This window comes from Sorex araneus, chromosome 1 (genome assembly GCF_027595985.1).
Source record: "Sorex araneus isolate mSorAra2 chromosome 1, mSorAra2.pri, whole genome shotgun sequence".
Taxonomy (NCBI): domain Eukaryota; kingdom Metazoa; phylum Chordata; class Mammalia; order Eulipotyphla; family Soricidae; genus Sorex; species Sorex araneus.
The window spans coordinates 421061804-421079704 of NC_073302.1; the positions used below are offsets into that span (position 1 = coordinate 421061804).

At 41.9% G+C, this 17901-nt stretch overlaps 1 protein-coding gene across 8 annotated transcripts in view; it reads right to left on the bottom strand.

Moving 5' to 3' along the window:
* CADPS2 (calcium dependent secretion activator 2) overlaps positions 1-17233 on the bottom strand; it is a 541525-nt gene extending 524292 nt beyond the window's left edge. For 4 of the 8 annotated variants that reach the window (XM_012935474.2, XM_055143028.1, XM_055143035.1 and 1 more), the window contains exon 1: positions 16675-17232. In XM_012935474.2, the coding sequence (XP_012790928.2) occupies positions 16675-17031 (357 nt within the window). In that variant the 5' untranslated portion in view covers positions 17032-17232. Of the gene's footprint in view, positions 1-16674 lie in introns of all 8 variants that reach the window. The other 4 variants (XM_055143053.1, XM_055143021.1, XM_055143015.1 and 1 more) reach the window with 2 other exon arrangements.
* Between the last annotated feature and the right edge of the window lie 668 nt (positions 17234-17901).

The window sequence follows — 17901 nt, forward strand, 5'->3', positions numbered from 1 at the left end:
TTTCTAGAATGAGGCCAACCTCATTTCAATCCCCAGCATCCCACATGGTTCCCTGACTCTGCCAGGAGTGATTCCTGAGTCCTGAGTACAGAGCTGGGAAAAATCCCTAGGTATGGCCCAAAGACAAAAACAAAAAATTAAAAATTAAAAATTTTAATAAAAATTAAAACAAATCACACACGTGTTTTGGCATGTCACACCAAAATGCTACATTATTCACCACAACACATTTATGAATGTTAAACCTGAGTAAATCATATCACCTATACTCCATTGTATCTCTTAGGGAAGAGATACATTGTATCTTTCTACACTTGTGGAATGCAACCTGTCTGCAGAATGGAAGTTAATAGCCACTGCAGTTGACTAGTAATTATTCAATCTTTTTACAGATGCATTGTTGACTGAAAACCACACTCTTTGGCTACCAACCCCCATTCAAATCTGAACCATCACCAGAGCTTTCCACCTGGTGTTCTGCTTCTATCCTTATCCCTAAAGTCTATTCTCAAGGATGCACAATTTTAATGTGATGCCTTATACACTATGGAAATCTATCCCCTGGATTTTATACAATGCAGTGGTACCATCTATTCTCAATGACCTTTTTGGAAACTTCAGCAGGACAATCCTTAAACCTGCTCAAACTCATTAACACATCATCACACTTAAAATTCTGAACATCTTGCCAGAACCTAAATAAGCTGGCCCATGCCTACCTCTCTCCAGACTCATGTTTACCATCTAGGACCTCTTGCTGCTCTTCATGAGAAGTGTATTTCATTCCACCTCAAGGCTCTTTGCCAACACCATTCTTGACCTGGCTCAATGCTTCTTTGCTCTCTGCTCTTTAATTTCTGTTCTTCAGAGACTGTCCCTACTCACCATTCTTGGGTAAGCAACTGAGGCCAACCCTCATGCCACGGTCACTATCTAGTCCTTGATATGTTGCATACATTTTTTTGAGTATCTTCTCTGTCAGAATATAAGCTTTCTGGGAGCTGTGTATTAGCCATACCTATTTGCCCCATGTCTAAAACACTGCCTTGCATATAATCTGTACAACATTGACTCAATGTTTACTCATTAAATACAGCATGCCTCATAGAGTGAAACATTTTGCTTTCTCAGTGAAAATGAAGAGGAAAATAGAAGGAAACTCTTAAGAAGATCTACTCTATGGCAGGTTCTGTGCTAGGTGCCTTTCAGAAATTTTAAGTAATCATCACAGCATCTTGCTAAATCAAGTGTGGATCATTTTACAGATACAGAGACAGCAAGGGAGAGGACTAGAAAACATAGATCTTTCCTATAGAATGTGCACAAATACAGAAGTCAAAGAGGAAAAGAGAAGGAGAGACACATCTCCATTTAGCCAAAAATTTACAACCTGCTTTTATCCCAATTTGGGGAAGGGGATTGGATCAACCCAGTGGTCCTAAGGGGCTACTTCTAGCTCTGTGTTCAGGGATGACTCCTGGAAATGCTCAAGGGTACTATATTCAGTGCTGGAGATAGAACTGGGGTTGATGCACTCTAGCAAGGCACCGAACCCCTATACTATCTCTTGAGCCCCTTACTTCACTTTTTAACTTATGGGTTCCATTATATGCAGAAGTTGCAGAAGTTATTTGAGCTAGTTTTCATTCCCAACCAAAATGAAAAATTAAACTTAGTTAATAATCCAATGAATGTCAAAGTCCTGCTATATGCAGCAGACATCCAGAGAACCATTATCTCAATTGGAAGCATATTTGAAGAATATATCTAAATTATAGCCATTCATTTTTTATAAAAAGCATACTTAGTATGTGCCTATATAGTCACATATTTTCATCCACAACATAGTTCATAGAAAGAATAGCACTGCTGAAACTTAGCTCAAGAGCAATGTCACCGTGGAATAACTCAAAGTTGTTCATATGATATGAGAAAGGCTGAATTCAATAAGAATTTTGAAATAGTCAACTCAAATACTGAAGGTTTTAAGTATGCAAATTCACCTACACTGAAATTCACTTCTAAACAATGTAAATTTATAATATTAATACAGCACACTGTATTAACTGCACTTCTGTTATTCTCTTCCCATTTTATCTAGTTTACTTTGTTGTGGACTAAAGCAATAGCACAACAGGCTCGATTCCTCGCTCCCACTCGGAGAGCCCGACAAGCTACCAAGAGTATCCCGCCCACACGGCAGAACCTGCCAAGCTACCGGGGCATATTAGATATGCCAAAATCAGTAACAAGTCTCACAATGGAGACGTTACTGGTGCCCGCTCGAGCAAATGGATGAACAATGGGATGACAGTGTTACAGTGCTACGTTGTTGTAAAAGTGAGACAGAACATACAAAACATACGTTAACTAACTTATCGATAAGATATCTAGCCAATAGTGGCAATTAGTAAAGATGGAGGGGTGTCAAATGTTATATATGGATTTTCACTGGGTATGAGTTGGTACAGCTAACCTCTGTGTTGTTCCAGGTCAATTAGAAAATACAGAAAAGTGTAGGATGTAAACTTGAACCTAAAATGAGTTGCTCAGGGTCACCATTATCTAGGTCATCTCTCTGCTGCTAAATCCAATTAACACTGTCAGTCCCCATTCACCTTAACCTCTCCACAGCGCCTTGGCACTCTTTCCTACTTCCTTCTATGAAATAGCTCTCCGTTAGTTTCTGTAACATGGGTCATCTTAGCTTTCTTACTGCACAGCTAGCTGTTTCTTCTTCATTTCTTTTGCCAGCTCAAACTTCTTTTAAATCCTCGTTCACGGGCTGGTCATTAAAAATCTTCTCTTGGCTGAATTCTCTTTACTCTGGCCACCTCATTCAAGCGCATGGCTTCAATTTCATTCCGCATGACAACTTCTCAGATTTACTTCATGGACCCAGATCTCTCCGCAGAGCTAGGAAACAACTGTGCTTTTGATCTCTACTTATTTGAAGGACCACAAATTCAACAGCTTACCTATTAGATTTCAGCTTCTTAGGGCAAGGTGTGCGCTAGATAAAATTGTGTATGCCCTCATCACTAATCTCTCAAATACCTGAAAGAGATGAAAGGGAAATGAAAAGCCCGAGTCCGGTATTCTAGGGCAGAGTTATCAAATGTACCTAAGACTTTGAAAATGCCCACATGACAGTACACGGAACCACAACTGTTCCTCACTGTCTGGACATTATGCTCTCTCAGAATAGGCTGCTGGGTTTCTGTTTCTTTTGTCTCCATACCCAGTGGTGCTTGGCTTTGTTTTTTGAGGTGTTTGTTTGTGGGGTCACAACTGGTTGTGCTTAAGGCTCACTCCTGGCTCTGTACTCAGGGATATCTCCATGCAGTTCTGGAGACTATGAGGGGTGCCGGCAATTGAACCCAGGTAGATCTTGTGCAAGGCAAGTGTCCTACCAGCTGTAGGATGTATGTCTCTAGGCTCCTGCTGGTACTGTGGGGGGGGGGGATATGGGTGATGCTACTGTTTAACTGGACCAAGAGCTCCCAAAACAAAGCCTGGACTCCAGCCCCTTCAGCTCTGTCCCACTGCCCCTTCATAGCTGTTGTGAAGCAGCAGCGGTCTCAATGGGTGTATGAGTAAGCATCATCAAACAAACGTAAGATTGTATTTTAGCATAGCAAGGTTACAACTAGTAAGCCACATCCCCTGCCCCCTAAAGACAGTTTAACACATGAAAGTAGAGAGGCTTTAGTGACATAACGGGTGGACATAAAGAATGTGCTTCCTCAGTCTCCCAACTGACCACAGCCTGAGGATGTACAGGACCCTTCTGGGTAAGAAGACCCAAGCTTCACAGATGGAGGCTAGAACTGTCCTGGTAAACTTCAGAATTGACAGGTCAGCGTTTTCTAAGACTTTTTGGCTAGAGAAGGATTTTGAGTTTTTGACATTTTTTCTAGAGAACAAAATTAAAATAAAATTTTCATCTCATTAAATAGAATTGGGAATACAGTTCCCTGAATTTGTTAAAGTAGGAAGAATTTCATGCTAGGTTTTGCAAAAACAGAATTTATTTTTCACTTTCCAATAGCACAGATCATATTATTATAAAATATTAGTTATAATTTGATAGTTAAAAATTTTTTTAAAGACACTGCAGATGAAATAGGAAAGCAATTAAGAGACATCCTCCTAAAGCACATTTACTCTGCCTAGTGACAGCGGGTAGGGCATTTGCCTTGCACGTGGCTGACCCGGGTTCAATTCCTCCGTCCCTCTCAGGGAGTCCAGCAAGCTACTGTGAGTATCTCGCCTGCATAGCAGAGTCTGGCAAGCTACCCATGGCATATTCATTGTGCCAAAAACAGAAACAAGGGTGTCAGGATGGCCGAGTGGTCTATGGCGCCAGACTCAAGCTCCGCTTCCCCCAAACCAGTAACAAGTCTCACAATGGAGACATTACTGGTGCCCGCTTGAGCAAATCGATGTGCAACTGGATGACAATGATACAGTGAATCAAAACTAAGCACAAGTGTAAGGAAGGAGAGGTGATTCAAATTGTCACTCTACTTCATTCCAGATAGAAAGAACTGGAACCACATATAGCAAATGCATAAAACAGAAATCAAGTTAAAAAGAAAACACTGAACATATAAGATGAAATATTATACTTTATTAAATATATATTAAATATAAATTAAACATTTTAATAAAAATATTAAGTATAATATTAATTATATATTGGCAATAACTAACAAAACTCCATTCTTATATACAAGAATCCACAAAACCTGTTAAATCATCATTCTAGATGCAAAAACAACTACCCCAGGTGACTGGTAAATGTGTATGATGCCTGCAGCCATTTGTGCATATTATGTGTATGGAAATAAATGTGCATGTAATTGGGGGGGTTATGGTTACTTTAATCTTTGACAGTTTTAATGTTAAAATGTGACAAAGCAGATTCTTTCCCCAACACACACACACATACACACTGGATCAAAAGGAGTAACTTTTCATTAATTTAAAGCATATACTTGTATATACTGTGGGATGATGGGGTTGGTTTTAATGTTCAGGAGTTATTCCTGGCTTTTTTCTCAGCATTGGCCTCTGGCAGTGCTTGGGAGACCACAAGTGGTGTTGGGGATTCGAACGAGGGCCGGCTGGACTCAATGCAAGTAACTTGCCTTCTTGTACTTTCTCTCCACCTGTAGACTCTTAAGAACATTGAAACTTATTAAGGCAAAATAAATTTAAATTATAATCAGATAACCTACTCACCATGAAATGATTACTATAATAATGCTAATTAGAAGCACAGGATAATTTACTCCTAAAAAGTAAAAATATAATTTATGATAAAAAACATTCTTTGGCAATGTGAAATTATAAATTACTAAAAGATAAAACTTAAAACACAGGACCAGAGAGCTAGAACAGTGGTTAAGGCGCTGCCTTGCATGCAATCAACCTAAGCTCAATCCCCAGCACTGCTTAAGGTCCTCAAGCACTAGTAAGAGTGAATTCTGAGCAAACAGTCAGGAGTAAGCCCTGAGCATCAGTAGGTGTGGCCAAAAAAAGCAACCAAAAAAATGGTAACCCTTAAAACACTTGAAAAAAATTTAATGGAACTCAGCAGTAAAGAATCTTGGCCTGTGGGCACAACAATACCGGAGAATGCTCCGGACCCCAAACCAAGCCAATAACACCAGGGTTCCCCAGATGGAGCAGGTGCAGTCTCCCTGCCTTCTCTAGTTGGAATTTCAGCAACCATGAGATTCTACAAACATGGCTCCAGTATGTGGGGACCAGGACTATTTCTCCAAACCTTTCCTGATATACAAAAAAAATGCTCAGGAACGGCTCCTCTGCCCCTGAACGGCCATGATCCCAGAGGCACACAAATCAATCTCCGAACGCAGTGGCTGCTGGAAGAAATGGTCCTGGACTGTGAACTAAGCTACAGTCCCATGCCACCATGAGAGGTTTTTATCCCTTGGCCTTTTCCTCTTTGCTCAGCATGGCAACCACCACCTTTCAGAGCCAAGTAGACAGAGAGGTAGGAGCTTGAAGTGATGGAAATCTCACAGGAAATCTTGCGATGTGGGGGGTAGAACCGGCCCTGCTCCCCGCCCAAATGAGACCCCAAGCAGCCATCCACAAATAGCTCCTCTGCTCCTGAACGGCCATGATCCCAGAGGCACACAAACCAATCTTGGAATGCAGTGGCTGCTGGCAGAAATACCTCTGGACTTAATTACTAAAATACCAGAATTCTAAAAATGCACAGCTGCTGTCTCGGTCGTGAGACATCATACGCTCTTCATTATCAGCAATAGAAAACAAATTATCTAATGGTGCCTTTTCATCAGGTCTGATTGTTGGAGGGAAAATTCCAAATAATAATAGTGGGTTTTCTGTCAAAAATTGAATGCATTCAAAGTAAAGAGAGAATAAAGTGAAAATCATCTGCCCCACAGGCAGGGTGGGGGTGGGAGGGGAGGTATACTGGGGTTCTTGGTGGTGGAACATGTGCACTGGTGAAGGGATGGGTGTTTGATCACTGTATTAAACCTGAAAGCTTTGTAACTGTTCTCACAGTGATTCAATTAAAAAAAGAAAAAGAATTAATTACCATTATATACTCATTCAAGGGAAAAATATGACAATAGATGCAACAGAAAAGTACCTTTCATAATTTAATATATAGTCCAATGCCAAAGGTGAATTTATAGCTCTGTATAATTTTTCTTTAAAGAATCAATACATCATCCTAAGAAGCTAGTGGAAAAACCACTACCTATATTCCCTTATCAAAACAAATGTCATTTTATACTTACAGACACTAGATGTATAAAGAATTAAAAATTCATACTTTTAGTGTATCTGTTTAATATATACTTTTAATATATCTGTAAAATAAAGAGTCTTTTAGGACAGAGAAATATTTTTATTTATTTATTTATTTATTTATCTTTTATTGAATCACCATGTGGAAAGTTACAAAGTTTTCAGGTTTAAGTCTCAGTTATACAATGCTCGAACACCCACCCCTTCACCAGTGCACATATTCCACCACCAAGAATCACAGTATAGCTCCACCCCACGCCCCCACCTCCCTAGCCCCCCACCCTGCCTGTGTAACTGATAAATTTCACTTTACTTTCACTTTACTTTGATTACATTCAATATTTCAACACAAAACTCACTGTTATTGTCTGGAGTTTCCCCCTAATGTCGGACCTGCTGAAAAGGAAGCATTTGATAATTTGTTTTCCATTGCTGAGAATGAAGAGATATGAGGTCGAGTGGCCGCACTAGCAGCCACATGGTTTTGGATTTCTGTATTTTAGTAACTAAGTCCAGAGAAATATCTGCCAGAAATTGCATCATTGCAAACTTGTACTTCTCAGCTATTTTATATTCCACATATGAGTGCAATCTTTCTATGTCAGGACAGAGAAATATTACAGTGAGTAGTATGCTTACCTTGCACACATCTGACCTGAGGTCAATCCCCAGCAACCCATATGGCTCCCTGAGCCCCCCAAGGAGGGATTTTTGAATACAGTCAGGAGTAAGCCCTGAGCACCACTGAATATGGCCCCCAAAGAAACAGAAAAATAGTAGCAATATGTGTTGAGCCAAATGAATATTAATTTAAAAGGCAAAACAAAGACTGGTAAATTTTAAGAAGTCATACAATTATATCTACATCTGGAATAAGGGGAGAAAAATCCAATAGGTTAAAGAAAAGGAAAACATTCTGGGAACTGTTATTTCTATAATTATATCAAAACTCCAAGTGTTACATACTGTACATTATCTTAGAAAAAATTCAGAGAGATAGTACAGAGATTGAGGCACTCGTTGCATGCCTTAAACCCTAATTCAACTTCAGACACTACCACATACAATCCCATGAGCACTGCCAGAAGTGATCCTAGAGCCAGAAGTAAGCCCTGGTGTGGCCATGTGTGGCCCCAAAACAAAACAAAGTATACAGCACAGATGTATATGAAGCACACTAATTCTTAAAACCAAAACCATGACAATTATAGCCAAGAGAAGAAATTACGTGAAACTATTTCTAGGTAGAAAAATCAGATTAAGAACAAAATCAAAGGTACATAAGGCTGGTGTGATAATATAGTGGGGAGGGTGTTTGCCTTGCATGTGGCAGACGGGTTCAATCCCCAGCATCCTGTATGGTCTGCCAAGCACCACCAGGAGTAATTCATGAGTGCAGAGCCAGAAGTAACCCCTGAGCATCACCAGGTATGACCCCAAAAAAACAAAACAAAAAAGGGTACATTAAAAAATGACCATATTCAGCTAAGTATTATCCTGCAAATAAAGTATGGCTTGACAGGAAAAATACTAATCTGATATGTCCCATCAGTAGGATGAAACTACAAATGCACATCAACCTATTGGAAAATTTATTTGATAACATTCGACACACAACGCTTATCCTCTTAAAGAAATAATAATAGAATAGCTCAAAGTTACTGAAATAGTAACAAGATAGTTACTGGTGCACTACCAAAAGTCTAGACATTAGAGTGATGCTGAAAATTACCTTGAGTGGGTCAGAGAGAAAACTCCGCTATCAGTGTCTTGCATGATCAAGGATCTGGGTTCAATATCCTCCACCACCTCCCCAACACTGTTGTGTATAGCCTTACAGGCTTTCTGAGCATGGCCAGTGGTGGTTTGGTAGCCCTCAAGAACAGGTGGTCTCAAGTACCTTTAAATGCAACTGCAATGTAAATAGCTACCCTCCTGTTTTACATGACACTATGCATAAGAATGTCTGAGAACAGATAATGTGCTGATTGTATTGGCGCAGACATTAGTGGGAATGGTTTTGATAATTCACAAGCGAATAGAAAATTTATGTAATAAAATTTCACCAAGTTATAAGAGATTTGACTATGTAGAGAGATAACTATAATTTCTAGAAGATGGAAAGAGAAAATACCATTATTTTTCAAATGGGCTCAAATACCCTGGCAACAACAACAAAAATATAGCTCTTAGTGCATGTAGTTAATGCACATTAAACAACAGGAAGCACTTGAATGCAACTCATTTAATCATAGAAAAACTTCTACGAGGTCATTATTCCGCCACACCCCCTTACTTTCCTCGTTGATATGATGACCAGGCTTTGTATACAAGTTTGACCATGGTACCTGCAAAAGTGCTTCATCAGCTTCCAGGGCTCACCAGGCTTCACGCCCATTCTAGTTGTAGTGTGAGCCAGGAGTTTCTTGTAGTGCTCACACATGCTCATAGAGGGCTAAACTCCTGGCCATGAATTCAGTGATTTTTCTAGTAGTGATACTCTCCAGCGTTTGCCCCTTGTACTTGCAGTGCTCATACACCTGGTTGTGGTGAAGGATGGAAAGTGCTTTGGCAACAGGAATCACAGACATCAGAGACTGTATGAGACAAACCACCGCAGCCAAGGTCACACCCAACACATGCAACTGAACTCAAGGCCCCACGAGTGCAAAACAGGTACCTTAGCCACTAAGCCACCTACTTGCCCCTCATTATCCCAATTTATACATAAAAAATTCCAAAACCAGAGATAAAATGACGTACCAAATAAGTAGCACTGTAGCACTGTCGTCTCATTGTTTATCGATTTGCTCTAGGGGGCACCAGTAAGTCTCCATTGTGAGACTTGTTACTGTTTTGGGCATATTGAATACACCATGGGTAGCTTTCCAGGCTCTGCCGTGCAGGCAGGATACTATCAGTAGCTTGCTGGGCTCTCCAAGAGGAGGAATCGAACTCAGGTCGGCCGCATGCAAGGCAAACGCCCCACCTGCTGTGCTGTCGCTCCAGTCCTCACCAAATAAGTACAACTAGAAAAAAATGCGCCTTCTGAAGCTGGACGGTGATTTCCCAGCCAGCCAGTATGACACACTGGTATAATATCAGCGCTAGGGGAGGGGACCCGAGAATGATGAAAGGAATTTGACATACCTTAAACCCCATTAGAGGGTAAAATATACAAAGCTATCCTGTGCCAAAAGTATACAGGAAAAAGTACAGCAACAGGAGAAAGTACTAATTTTTTTAGTAGTAAACAAGTAACCTATAAAGGTATGTAGAGAAAAAAATATATGGTCTGCATAATAAGTTATCAAATGGTAACTCACAAAGCAATTTCTTGTTAATTCTTAGAACACTGAGGAGTATTCTAAGCAATGAATTCACCAAAGAAAATAATGATTTGATTTTACCACGTCATCATTAGAGCCTCCAACATGAGGCTGCGACTATTACTGAGCTACGGTGGGGGGACGGGGGGAGTGTGTGCAGAACCAACTGTAACTTCAAACTTTCATTCTAGATGAGAAACTGGTGATCTAAGAGCATTTTCCAAGTTTCCTTGGCCTACCACCTCCTTTCCAGGGGCAAAAGTGTCACGTAGCACTCCCCCACTGGAAATCTACTTTCTTTAAACAGACCAACGGAAAGCACCCCCAATCTGCTTGCACCTAAAACCACTAAATTGTCTCAGGGCTCCCTCCCCCTCCAGGGGGCAGTACTGATCTAAGCAGAGACCAGATGGTGTCTTAAAATCAGTTAAATATTTCAGTCAAAATGAGAAAGACTATAGGAATGCTCTCCTAGCCTCAGTATTTGATGACCCTAAGTTTGATACTGAGCACTCCATGGTCACCAATAGGTATGGCCCACACACTAATATATATTTTTTCCAGGATTTACAAGGCACTGGTTAAACTCCACAGGAAGGAAACATCCAACCCCATCAGAAAATGGGGCGATGAAATGAACAGAAACTTTCTCAAGGAAGAATCCGAATGGCTAAAAGTAATATTTTTTTAAAAGAACACCTTCTAAAATTTACATTTGGAAAAGCCAACATTTGTGAGAAATCTCTTATATCTTCAGGGTAAATAAAGATTAGGTTCAGGGACAGAGTAATAGTACAGCAGTTAGGGCCCTTACCATGCACCAGGTTCTATCCGTGGCATCACATGTGGTCCCCTGAAGTCCTCCAGGACTGATCTCCGAGCCCAGTGATCCACATCCACTGAAAAAAGACCCTGCCAACTCATGAGGGTATAAACCCTTTGTGAGACTTTCCACATAAGCATCATTCAATTCCAATTTTGAGATTTCATTATATTCTCCCCACTTCAGAATGGACAACACACAGAATTACCCTCAACACCCTGTTTTCTGTTATTAATGTGTTTTCTATCCATCTTTTATACTATAGTACACAGCTGCTAGCGCAATTCAATTGCCTCCAGCAAATCGCCTGATTAAAGTACCTTTAAAAGTCTAAATAAATATGTACTTGCCTTCTGCATATTGATTCAACAAAGTCAGATTATTTAGATGTGCTTTTTGTTCCTCAGGCTTAAAGCATCCTTGTTTCCTTCATATGGAAAACTAGTTCTCAGTAATCTCACCTGTTATTGCAAATACTTTCCCCCTGCCAGGGGAAAATAAGTTATTTTCCCATAGCTTCCCTTTAAAACTGTGGTTCTCAACCTCGATCGTACGTTGGAATCATCTGGGAATCCTTAAGACCACAGCCCCAGAGATTGATTTAATTAGTCTGAGGTACAGGGTGGATAATGGAAGTTTTAAAAGCTCTCTAGGTGATTCTAATGTGCAGTCACAGATAAAAATCACATTTTTTTTCTAAAGGAACTCCTACCAAAATTTTTAGAACAGTGGTTATGAAATGAAACACTATAGATCTTGGACACTTCCTTAAAACTGAATCTTGAATATAATTTCAAATGCTAGGGATGATGTCCTTTATTTTAGCACATCACAGTTAAAAACCATTAGGTCTTTCCTAGCCTAAAAGGGAAATAGCAAGCCTTGACTATGCAAACAACCCATCTCTTTCTTCCCTCTTTTTTTTCTTTTCCCAGTTTTATTTTTTTTTTGGTGAGGGGAGCGGGGGGGTGAGGAAGTTTGGGAGAGGAGAGTTAAGGGGCTATAGCCAGAAACGCTCAGGAGTGAATCCAGGTGGTGCTCAGGGGACTAGATGCAGTGCCAGGATCAAACTGGGGTCAGCATGCAAAGCAAAATCCTTAACCCTTGCACTTTCTTTACAACTCCCAAAATGAATTCTTAATTTGAGACGTGTCAGTCACACAGTAAATCAAGAGCCCTGCCTCCCTCACGATTACCATTAGGAATTTGCTAGAATTCCCATACTTCATAACCTGGGAGTCAATTTAATTTTGCTTTGAAGATCTTTAATGACCTTATAAGTGGTTGTTTACCTTGTGTGTATACACATGAAGGGAGCTGTTTTCAATTTTTAAAAAAGGCAAGGAAAAACAAATACAAATTTTTTTTGGCTTTATAAGCAGTCATTATATATCAAGATTACAGCTGATGACATTTTTGAAAGAAGGAAACAAATGCTGGTACTACTTAATCTGTTTGTGTTCTCATTAGCACAACTCATTCCACCAAATTAAGTGCTGTGGTCTCAAGACACCATGTGGAGGGTTAGATCAATCAATTGGAAACAACAAGCACTCTTTTGTCCAAGATACTAAATCCAACCTGAAGTCTTATTTTAATGTGTGGTTTGTATCTTGTTGTACATAGGGAAATGAATTCACTATTATTTAAAGGCACACCCATGATCTATTCCTTTGATGTTTGATGTTTGCTCTAATACTGAAGTCTAAGTAGCACAAGGGATGCTACTCAACTCCCTCACAGATGAGTTTTGAGACTTGGCCCCTGAAAACGTGCAACAGAATAAACCATGTTTCAGGGTCTCTACTCCAGGAGCTGAGAAACCTGAGATTGGTCAAAATATTAAAGTTTCACATTGGAATCATTAGCTGAGCATAAACAAATGTGTTGCAGCATGTTTTAGAAAGATGGGATGAGTCCTAGCAATCACCAAACATGATTAGGGATATGATACAGAAGAAGACTTTGTTGCTAAGTTTGTTTTCCCCCACTCATTCTGGGGCTCAGACTAAACCTCATACATCCATGCATCCAGCTGACATTCATTGACTGCTCACATGTCATTCACTGTGCAGAAAAGATCCCCCATAACACAACTGTGCCTTGGGCTCCAAAGAAGCCACCTCAGAGCACCAAGCAAAATGACTCCTAACCAGAGACGAGATGTTCTGCCTCAATCAATCTAGAAAAACAGTTCCTTGCCTGAATTTGGGGATATTCTCCCAGTCAGAAGATAATTTTTTTAAGGCTACCAGGTACAAAGAAGGATAAAAGCAGCTACTCTGCTGAATCAAAACCTTCAGCTGGGGGAAATCACAGACAATACACCAGGTTTTATTTCACCCAAGCTATTTCCCCACAACGATCTTTTCCCAACCGATTTTACCTAAGGATTTTACTTTACCACCATCTGCAATTCTGCAGAATTATTTGTACACATTTCTCAAACTGAGAATCAGGGAGGAAATTATGCAAAGTGGTGGGAGTGATTATATAAAATGGTTTAATAAAGCAGTTTAGTGTGATTACAATGGCAAAGCACATGGAACTCAAAGAAGATGGGTATATGAATCATATGGAAACCTACTAGGCACCATTTTAGTCTTTATCCCTCTTCATTTACTCTTTTTTAAAGTCGGCTTCTTTTCAACATCTTTCACTACATTTAATTAAAAGAAAAATAGCAAACAGAGCAACCTCTAAAACTATCAACTTCTAGGTGACCCAGACTTCAGACTGTAAGCCACACAACTAAATAATATAAACTGAGACCTGGCATCTATAAAGCCACATTTGCTGGTGTGGCTGTATTTGACCTCTTCTAGGGTGTAATGTATTAGCTTTACTCACATAAATACCAAAGACCCCTTGTTTTGTTTCTCAAAACTGTTTTCCTACTTTGATGTTCTTCCACGTGTTCAATAAATTGTCGATATGTAATAACTAATTTGCTCCACTATGTCTTTCTAGTTGACACTGATCCCACCTTTAATCAATGACTTCAAATCATTCACTATTACAGTTGGAAGTGAGGGTGTCAGGATAAAGAAAAATGAGTATCAACTGCTTAAGCAATACTCGAAACTGAAGTCATTTTTGCCACCAGCAAAAGTTTGTGACTTCAACTTCATTTTACACGTGAATCCCCGCAGAAGTGGTCTTACTTGGTTTTATCATGTGTCTATTGAGAGCTCTGCCACAGAATTTTCTGCAAAGTCATCAATCAGAAGGTATGACTATAATATTGACTGACCCCTGTTAATCCTGCAAATAGAAATATTCCAGCCAAAAGTATAGATTGCCATGTTTTAGTTAACTGTTTACGCTATTAAGCTTCAAGAAATTCAGGGATACATCTCCTTATTAGTTGCGTGCGCCAAAATTTCAGCCAAGGGACAAAAAAACAAACACTACAGCTGGGATCCCATTCAGAGAAACATCAACTCTTTTCAATTCTAAGATGAAGACCTTCAAAGGTCTCAATTTCTAAACTTCTAAGTTTTCATAGTTGGGAGCAGTAAGCAGCAATATGCATTTCAACACCAACATTTTAAGCTATCAAGCCCTTTTACTAGATATCTGATGTATTGAAGATTCAGAGTAAAAAAATACGATGTATTTGTGATTTTCCAATTATCTTGTTACTTCTTTCATATAACCCAACTTGTAACTAGAGACTTCAAAGTTTGTGGCATTAATTATTGGCTTGTGTATCAAATTCATTATAGTTAGATTTCCATTTCATTTTGTCCTTGGAAGAAACCTGACTGCCAATAATAACTTCAGTTCCCTTTGGTGAACAACATGTTTTTAAAAAAGTGTGGCATTTTCAGTAACTTTTGAATAAGAGAAATACATGCATATATGTGAGTAATGTTTGAATATGGTTATAAAAAGGGTCACCTCAGTAATATTCTGAATCTCCCTATATCCTGTATAAACAGAGGGAATAGTAGATCTGCATGATTTATACATGGCAGAGTTGGTTTTATTAATGAAATGCAACAGTAAACATCTTAAGAATCAGATCCACTAACTTTTTGCAAAGGCATCTATCTGCAAGAATATAACAAACATGAGTAGCTTCCTAATTTCACTATACATTATGTTTGTACTTTGAAACTCTACACATAAGCTTAAGTGAATGACAAAATTAAAGTCTGGATATTATTTCTAAACCTTATATACCTTAATATGTCAAGAACTTATTACACCTAACATAAAATGGATTCCTGAAGATGAAAGTTGCTTGCTCTATGGAGTGAAGAGGTTGCCACAAAAATCAGTGCAAACAAGAGAAGGAGTGGAAGGTTTACTTAAAAAAAAGTTCATACGGCACTCAAAACTAACGTGAGATAGGGTGGCTTCACAAACCACATCCATTGGTTTGGACTAGGAACTACTACCCAGTCTTTCTTCTCTAAAATAAGGATCTACCTAGAAAATCTCAACTATCTCCTTTTTTCCCCAGCCAGCAGTAGCAGTCTGAATTACCTGAAGCAGTGAAATAAGCTATTAGCCTTGAGAGATGTCCCACAAGCACTCCCGAGAATGAATAATTCCAACCAGTGAGTTGGCTTAGATGCCTGTTTTAAGAGGCTAGGTAAATGAAGTTTAGTAAGTAGACTACTTACTCTCAAGCTACAGTAGGATATCAAAAGTCAATTTAAAAGCTCCCCAGATTACTAAGAAATGCATCACATGTTGAGTAGTCAATACTCAAGAGAAAGAAACAACATCTGTGCATACAGTACGCCTTGAGGAAGTGACCGTTTTCTTTAGTTGTGGGGATTTGGGCCAAACCAAGAGGATCATTGCAGATTTCAACTGAAGCTTCTAGTCTCCATATCTATTGAAGACTTCCCACCTAGAAGGTTTCTACTGAAAACATTTACCCAATTAAGGCAATCTCAGTCATTACCCGAATCTGATACAGATCATTAGATCCCTGGGGTTTGGTTTTTACAACTGAAGTTGACAAACACCTAACCTGAAATGAATTCTTTAGCTTTGGGGATAGAAAGAAAAAAAAAAGAATAATCGATATGAATTGGTTATCCATTACATCTTCACTTTTCAACAATCGTGCATGTTATTAGGCCTATCTGGACCAGAAATTATTTACTCACAGCAACTCTAACAAGCTGCACTGGTTCCCTGAGTGCTTCGCTAGATCTGAGGTCCTAGTTACGTAGCAGTATAGGAAACTTGTCCATCGAACTTTTACTCACTGTGGAAAATTTCCACCGTTCCCCTAGGCAGGCTTCCTCTCTACCTAACATTGTGCTCAGACTCGCGCAGACCCAAGGAGGAGCCCAGGTGCAGCGGGACCAGATGGGCAGGAACGCACCCACTGCTAGAAATTAAAGTTGATGCGACCTGACCCGGCCAGAGCCCAGGCAGCCTGTGCAATCACACCGTGGCCGGTTCGCCCTCTCGGCGGGTCTAGGTCTAGTAAATGCCAGTCTGGCCAAGTTCAGCCAACCTGGAGGGGGGCAAGACCATGCATCCGTGGCAACCCGACGCCTCACGGGGCTAAATCCCAATCCTCAGTCCCTCTCCCGCACCCCTTCCTAGCCCTCGAAGATGTACACAAATACATTAGGGCATCAGACAGACGCCCCAGGGCACTCCTGGGGAAAAGAGCCCCGCTTCCAGAGGAGGAGAAGTGGTGACCGGAGGCGCCGGTGGCTGCAGGCAACTCACCTTCTGCTGCCTCCTGGCCATGTCGGTGGGCTGCTTGGCGTTGAACGGGTGGGCGATGCACCTCACCACGCAGACGTAGAGCTGCAGGCGGATCCGCCGCTCCTGCTCCTCGTCCAGCTGCCGTTCGGGCTCGTCTCGCCCCTCGCTGAGCACCGAGGGGCTGGGGCTCACCGATCTGGCCGCGCTGCCGCCGCTGCCACCCGCGCCGCCGGAGCGCCCGGGAGCGTCCCGTCGCCCTTCCCGAGCCGGGGCTGGCTGGGCTCGCTGCGCACCGCCGCCGACCGCCACCGGCACATCGCGGCTCTCCTCTTCCAGCCCCTCGTCCGACTCCTCTTCGCTGGAAGACGGGTCGAGCATGGTGCTCGGGGCGCCCCGCCGCTCAGCCGGCGGCAGCACCCGCGGGTCCCGGGAGCGCCGCGCGCGTCCGGCTGCCGCGGCGGCCGCAGAACGAAAGGGAAACTGGCCAGAGCTTTCCGGACACGTCGAGTTAGACACCGGAGTGTGTTTCCTACCACCCGGGCGCCAGGGGCGGGCAGGAGCCGGGAGGAAGAGGCGAGCGCGGGGAGGGGTGGGGGGGGAGAGACTCGGGGATTGGAGAGGCGGAGTTAGCAGCTGGGGGGGGGGTGAGCCCGAGCGCTCCGCGAATTGCGTGGCACGCCCGGGGGGCCGCCCGCCTCGGGGTCCGGATCGCCGGGGACCCGCCCCGGCCCAGCGGCCCCGGCGCAGGTGGGGAACCTGTGGATCCTACAACAAGCAACACGTGGAGTGGGATGTTGGGGAGCGGGCGCGGGGCCGCGGGAAGCGCGTGCGCGCTCGGCCGCTGCAGCTCGAGCGCGGGTGCCGGGGCGCGCACTTTGCAAAAGGGTGGGAGCTGGTTGAGCGTCCGGGGGTTCGCGTGCTCTCGCACCCGGGAGTTGCTGGGACAGATCTGAACCCCACCCCCACCTCCTTCCCCATCTCTCTCACCAGGGCTGAGCGCACGGGGAGAAGGAGAATGAGCCCGTTTTCCTAAGTCAAGGGAGCGATCTGAGCGTCGCCCAGTCTAGAGCCTGATGCCCAAGGAACCTGGACCCTGAGCGTGGAATCAAGATGCCCCTCCAAATAACCCTTAGGATATGACTTCCTAAAGTCTCCCGCCCTGCTCGGCTGCTGTTTGACGCTCATTGCTGAAGTCCAAATGATCAAGTCAGAGTAACCTTGCAAACTGGAAGGAAAAGAAGGAAAAAA